The 7,290-nt window shown below is 38.7% G+C and overlaps 1 protein-coding gene across 2 annotated transcripts in view; it reads right to left on the bottom strand.

Moving 5' to 3' along the window:
- Positions 1–476: 476 nt before the first annotated feature.
- Positions 477–7,290, bottom strand: part of LOC134352349 (protein mono-ADP-ribosyltransferase PARP12-like) — a 73,728-nt gene continuing 66,914 nt past the window's right edge. For both annotated transcript variants that reach the window (XM_063059650.1, XM_063059651.1), the window contains exons 11-12: positions 6,395–6,549; positions 477–2,383 (exon numbers count right to left, since the gene is read on the bottom strand). In XM_063059650.1, the coding sequence (XP_062915720.1) occupies positions 2,109–2,383; positions 6,395–6,549 (430 nt within the window). In that variant the 3' untranslated portion in view covers positions 477–2,108. The remainder of the gene's footprint in view (positions 2,384–6,394; positions 6,550–7,290) is intronic.

The following is a 7,290-nucleotide window of genomic DNA, read 5'->3' as shown; positions in this document are numbered from 1 at the left end:
TCTTACGGCAATTTCCCTTGCAACCACAGTTCATGGCTACCCGGAGAAATGAAGAATTTCAGAGTTGTTTACTCTGATAATAAATGAACCTTTGAACCTTTGACGTTGTGCTTATCCATTCACTGCTTCCCTTCCCACCATTCAGGGACTAAAATAATCTTTCCAGTTGAAGCAGCAATTCACTTGCACTTCTAACCCACCGCACTTTATTTGTGTCCACAATGTACTGTCCTCTGTACTGGAGAAACAGAACACAGATTGGGTGATCACTTTGCAGACCGCCTGTGCTAAGTCCACAGGGGTAACCCTGGGTTTCCCATTGACTTGCAATTTCATTCTCTAATCCACTCCCTCTCTCTGACATATTGGTCTGTCGCCGCTTGTACAGCCACCTCATTTTCTGACAAGTGAGTACCTCTTGGACTCATTTTTGAATTCTACTACTTCAGGTAATGTGATTTCTTGTTCCGTATCAGTCAGTAATCTGTAATATTAGTTTTTTTTCATTCTGTGGGAATATCTGCACCTTGCAACTCCCACATTCCTTTGTCCCTTTCGTTCAGTGACCAGATACTTTATTTACAGCTTCCTCCCACAGTCACCTCATCCTTTCTTCAGCTTCACAAGCTTCTATTGTCTCACTTTCATTTTTAACTGAGGTCTCCGACCTCAAACATTGAGCCTGTTTCCCTTCCCATGGATGTGGCTTAACCTACTAAGTATCTGCAGAATTTTCTCTTTTTCTTTTGTAGTAACACAGACCATAAGGATATTGTTATAATCCTAAATCACAAAACCACATGGTCAGCTGGTTGCTCCATTGTAACCAAAGGCACCCAGAGCAAGACCCAAAAGAAGGAACTGTGAACTGCAACACAATTATTTAGTCAAGCAGTTTACAATTACCAATTCATATTTTATGCCTGGAAACTTTATGCACTGAAAAATTAACTCCATAATATACAAGAATGTAGTACCCTGTTGATAATCAGACAAATCAGCTGATGCTAATCCAAGAACATTTTCCAATTTTTTTAATACTTTAACAAAGTAACAAATATTCAGTACAAAACTGAATTCTTTAAAAATATTACACCGCGATGAGGTAAATGCACTGAACTCTACAAGTGACAGTAAAATCACATTGTGAAAATGTAAAATTGAAACAAATACAGTCTCTTTTTCAGCATGTTGACGCATTTCGGATGGAGCAGAATATTTAGTACATCTTTCATGGCAACAAATACCAGTCAAATAATTTTCATTCCAAGATTTATGAAGTTAGTGATAATAATTGTTATAAAGTAATACCACTCCAATACATTGAACATGGTTACATATCAGTAAAAATTTCCGATAGCAAATACAAGCAATAAATCAAATAAACAAATGGAAAGTCACCTATGCCAATTTAAAAGTCATCCATAGTATTAAAGATTCTCTCTCCCTGAATCAAAATCAAACTGTCACCAAAAATAAATTATCAACTTAATAACTCCTTGTTGCTCCCCAAAATAAATTTTATCCTATGAGAAAGATCAAAAAGTTTCCACACTAATTAAATGCACATTGCAGATAACTGAGTAAATCCAGCTACACAGGAGATTCATGAATTTTAGTGCTCATGCATTTTACTAAAGGAAGTTTGGCCAAGAACAAAGTTGGACCCGAGTAAAACAAGCGTGGGGCTGCCACTGCAACCCTGCTGCCATTTCTAGATCGTGAGCCGTTCACTTGGTGAATGGTGGTGGGAAAAGAGGGTGGGGGTGGACGGGTGCAGGTGGCATGGGTGGGAAACGGAAAAAGGATTCATCTTTAGTTGCCAGTAATAAACATGTAGGAATTTTGTTCAGATTCTCTCACCGTCTGTTCAATTGTAGGCACTGAAAGAGTATGCTAGCCATTACCCCAGCATTTGGAAGTATTGGGACGGGTTGTTTCTGATTCATGGCAGGCAGTAACAGAGATTAATAAATGTGCACAACAGTGCCAATTAACTACAACTGTGAAAATTAGAAAGCTTTGAATTCCTGTAAAGAGAGTGCTGATTGCATCACATTTTTGAGAATGACCCTCTATTCCAGACAGTTTGCAGAAACGTTTGACTTTTACGTAAAATCAGTATTATATTCTATGACATATTCTGGGTAAATCTGATATTTCTCAAATATAACAAAGATAGAGGGATCACTAATGTTGTCAACACAACTGTCATAACAATTGAGCCTTGTGCCATCCTTAGATGGCAGCTGGTCACAAGCCCTATGCCCTTGAGCAGACTCTCCTACCAGTACGCGTGCCAAGAACATGATGCTGTGCTCTTTCGCAGATCCTGAGTACATGTCAAAGAAACAGCGAGATGCTTTCTCAGCAAAATGTATTCCTGTAGATGAAAATAAATTAATTTATTTGTTGTTGAGGTCAAAGTACGGAAAGAAATGGATTTCCAAAGGGCTTTTGATGAGGGACTACAAAATGCTTGTAAGTAAATAAGGACTAAAGAGGTTGGGAGGTATGCATGATAACAAATTGGTTATACAACAGAATTACTTAAGGAGACCATTCATCTCTCTGACTCCGTGCCATCTCACAGTAAAGCAATCCAATCAATCCTGTAGCCCTGCAACTTATTCTCTCTCTTGCGTGCCCATTTACAGTCATTGTTTTAACAGAAAACAGAAGAAAGGAACAAGCTTGTAACTTTCAAGTTGGCAGATTGTTACTTGTGGTATGCCATAATAATCAGTTTGGGACTCCCAGTTATTCATGCCACATGATATATATGAAAAGACTGATGCCTTCATATCCAAATTAACTTGGTGTTCAAGTGAACTTCAAGTAAGAATTTGCAAAAGAAATGTACACAGGTAGAAGTGAATGAATAAGGTGACAGAATACACAGTGGCAAAAATACAGTTATTCACTTTGTGTGGGGAATATTTATTTAAAAAGAATACTTTTAGGTGCTGAGAATGTTGTGAGTGTGGGTGTGCAGATGAAATTCTGTGCACTGGATCACAGACTGCAGAAACTAATCACAGCGATGCGGCAAACTATTAGGAAAGGACATGGTTTGAAGGCCTTTATTTCTGAGAGCTATGGATGAGCAGTGGCATGGGAATACAGAAGGAAGGAAATCACACTGTAATTGTACGGGATTTTGGTTAGATCATACCTGGTGTCACATGAAGTTGTCAGCACGAGTGTGCTTATCTTGAAGTAAGCACCAGGGACAGTGTGAGAACTTGAAAATGACTCATCATCTGCTTTTCTCCATATTCTGTTCTATTACCAATCTTTTATCACACTGTTGTCACTCATTAAATGGACTCTGAACAACCCACACTCATTCATCACTCACACTGTATTTATTTGTGCACAAGGTTAACAGTTCAGCCTCTTGTCACTAAGATGTCTGATGTCTGAACAGGTATGTCATTTTACACAGAATTTGACTTGTTAGATACAGATATTGACCCAATAGCAACTTTGTGCACTTCTGCATCCCATCATTTGCATATTTAAGTACCAATGATAATACAGATTTCAGGTTGTAATAACCAATTAAATCTATATGTTAAAGGCCAATCATACTTGAGAATTAGTAAGATAACTGTCCAATAGTAAGTGTTGCCCAAGGATCCTTCATTTGCATCTTTATCTTGTCTTGGTATGCTTGGTGACCCTGGTTCCCAGGTTTGAACGGAAAGGCTATAGAAAGGAGAGCTGGGCTTTCAAGTGCCATGTTCAGCTAGGGCAGCTGTACTATTCTGCGTACTGTCTCAGTCAGCTTGTCACACTTAGAGAAGGTTGATCAAAGGGAAGTCTAGCTCTCAAAGGTTTTCTTCAGCTTGAGAGTATACAGTGTCTGCACTCTGTTCTATCAGCACACTATTCTAGTCCTTGCCTTGCTGCAACTTCCACTACACAGGTTACAGATTTGTTTGTTAACTTCCTGTGTTAAAGGACTGTGCTATTATGCTTGTTGAAGATTTCCCTGTATACACGAGTTTAGAAGAGTGAAAGTTGGTTTCCTTGAGATGTACACAATTCCAAGGGAATTTGGCAGGATTTTTGCTTCGAGGTGCTTAGAACTAGGGGAAAGAGGGTTGGCCATTGGGAGATGGGCTGAAATTTATGCTGAACCTAGTGAGTATTTGTAATACTTTACTTCAGAGGAATATTGATGCTCAGTCACTGAACTTCATTCCCCTTGCCCCACCCACCCAACTTCCTCCCAACCTGGTTTCACCTATTACCTGCCAACTTGATCTCCTTCCCATCCCCCACCTTCTCATTCTTGTTTCCTTAGCCATCTTTTACAGTCCCTATGAAGGGTTTTGGACCTCAAGTTTGACTGCTTATTCCTCTACACAGATGATGCCTGACCTGCCGAGTTCCTCTGGCACGTTGTGTGTGCACATCTGCAGAATCTCTTGTGGTTAGTCACTGAACTTATGTAGGATTGGGTGAAGACTTGAGAAGTCGTGTAGCCTGCTACTGCTTCCCTGGAGTGAAAAGAAATTAAATTACCATGTTCCTACTCTCTTGAAGATTTTATTGTTCACTCTTAATTCCTAAACCAATACTTAATTTCATGAAAGGAAATCTGGCATAATCAGTTAGATTACTGCAGGCAATAAAATGAAACTGCAGAATATATATGTCTATATATTACAGAAACACCAAAAAAGAATCCTTTGACATCTGAGTGGACAAGGACAGACAGAGATGCAGGACCTTCATTGCTGCCCTAAATACCAATGGCAGAATGGTGTGTGTGTGTGTGTGTGTGTGTGTGTGTGTGTAAAATATACATAATATATACAGTGTATATACGAGGGGTGATTGATAAGTTCATGGCCTACAGTAGAAGGAGTCAATTTTAGAAAACCTAACACATTTATTTTTCCTACATTTACACACTTAGTCCAGCGGTCATGGAGCATACAGATCCCTTCTTTGTAGAAGTCGGCATCTTGGACCTCCAGAAAGTGGTCCACAGCAGGGGTGATTGATAAGTTTGTGGCCTAAGGAAGAAGGCGATGAGGAGAAACTTCAAACTTTCTGCATTTTCACTCAAAGAGTTGAACTGAACGTGCATGTAATGAGAGCTGTATAACTCATCTCCTTCTACCTTAGGCCACAAATTTATCAATCACCCCTGCTGTGGACCACCTGGAGGTCCAAGACACTCTCGTTACATGCACATGCAGTTCAGCTCTTTGAGTGATAATACAGAAAGTTTGAAGTTAATAACTCATCTCCTTCTACCTTAGGCCACAAACTTATCTCTGTGTGTGTGTGTGTGTGTGTGTGTGTGTGTGTGTACGCGCGCAATTATATTTTCTATAAAAGAATAACTTCCAGCACAACTGGGTCTGTCAAACACAGGGGCATTTGGAACCAGCATCATTTCATATCTGGAGTACTGCAGGAGAAGCCAGATTCCTACTTCCTGCACCCTTGGTCACAGCTACGTTATAGTGTGGAGGGAGGGTCAGCTCAGTACGCAGGGATGGCTTCACTCTTCCTGCTGACAATTGTGTGATGACATTGCTAATGACCTTTTGTGCTCATCTAGGAGTAAACAGTGGAGAATAGAGAGCATCATGCTTCTGGCACTGAGTTCTCCCAGGTTAAGAAAAGCAGAAATAAATGCAAGACATTCTAAATTTGCCTTGAGAGGAGCACCTCCTAAATAAACTGCTGCATGATTGGGGGGCTCTGGCACCACCTTGGAACAGTTTTGTTCAAAGGACCATGTTTACAGTGAACTGGGTTGAGACACCCCATCTGAATTTATTCTAGATTTGACAGCAACATTTGGAATGATGTCTGTGAATCATTGTCAAATCATGCAATTCTTTGAAAAGATACGGGTTTTTATCAAAAACATATCTAATGCTTTGCTTTATTTTGGATCAATCACATGGAAGCATGCTCACTCCCAGTGTAGTTATTATTTAGGCATGATCTTAACAGTGAGTGTCAATCAGAAATTTAAGCCAGGAAACACTGGAAATAAAAATGATTCCATCATTATTCTAGCTTCCAGGTAGTGAAGCAGGGTGAGAATCAAGATTAAACTTTCCTTTCCCCAAGTCCTACAATGGTAAACATAATTACAGTAGGGATTAACGAACCTATTGAAACTGATCAAGGTCTGATCATATGTTCATTGGGAATGAGCATTGTCTTATGTCATTTATTATTAGCTTTGAGCAATATTCTCTGCCTTTACTATTTCATTTGGCAGCTAAATTGATTCAAGGAAATCACAATGGTGAAGGTTAAATTACAATTTAGCCAGATCTATATATCTGATATATCCAGTATTATTTTGTAAGTTTAATTGTGAAATGTAATAATAAAGAAAAGCTAGAGTACCAACCTTTGCCATATAGATATCCATTTCCTGCCTCAGTTGCCAATTCAAAGTTCTGGAAGCAAATGTCATTAACAATTGCAGGAGTTGTTAACCCATGAAAAAGAAGGCGTTCGTTCACATTCTTGGCTCCGTTCATTTTCCTCATCTGCTCCTTTTTCCTGAGAAGCCAAATACAAATTCAATGCAATAAATTTCCTGAAGCTATTTCTAAGAAATTAATTTTGAGCTCCTTTTTAAGAAGAATCAGATCTTTTGCAATCACACTTAACTTGACTTTTTCAGTGTTGGATTTGGAGTTGTTTTGATTACCACTATGATATTAGGTTTTATAAGAACAAAGTTAAGAAAGAAGGAGAAAACAAAAGTTGTGCTTGTCTTATACAAGTTAGACATATAAAGCACATTCCATTGATAAGACATAGACCATGAAATAGTCAGGTTCAGTGGAATGATACAGGCTGCAGGAAAACTTTTAGCAAAATATGGAATCAGCTATACTACAATTACTGAAAGTTCTCTTTAAAATATACCATAAATACACACATACAGAAGATATAGATTAAATATAAGCAAGCACAGAAAAATATAAAGTTTAAGAAAAATGTTACACTAATCTAACACCAAAGACATGCTTGTATGTCTGCTGTAAATTACCCCATTGTGGAGGATAAATGGTAAGAGGCGAGGCATGTGAGAAAAAAATTAATTATAGAGGATTGCTCTGCTGGGAGCTAGCACAGATCTGACGGGCTGAGTGGTCTCCTTCTTTGTGGTAATAGGTGAGCAAGACAATTGGATATTATACTGAGGAACTATTGATCAGCAAATGAGCTAAACAAGAATATTGGGCATAAGCTGCATCACAATGTTGCTTTCCTCAATCCAATTTGAAATAACAG

The sequence above is a fragment of the Mobula hypostoma genome, chromosome 9, assembly GCF_963921235.1.
Source record: "Mobula hypostoma chromosome 9, sMobHyp1.1, whole genome shotgun sequence".
Lineage (NCBI taxonomy): Eukaryota > Metazoa > Chordata > Chondrichthyes > Myliobatiformes > Myliobatidae > Mobula > Mobula hypostoma.
This window is presented reverse-complemented; position numbering and strand designations above follow the sequence as displayed.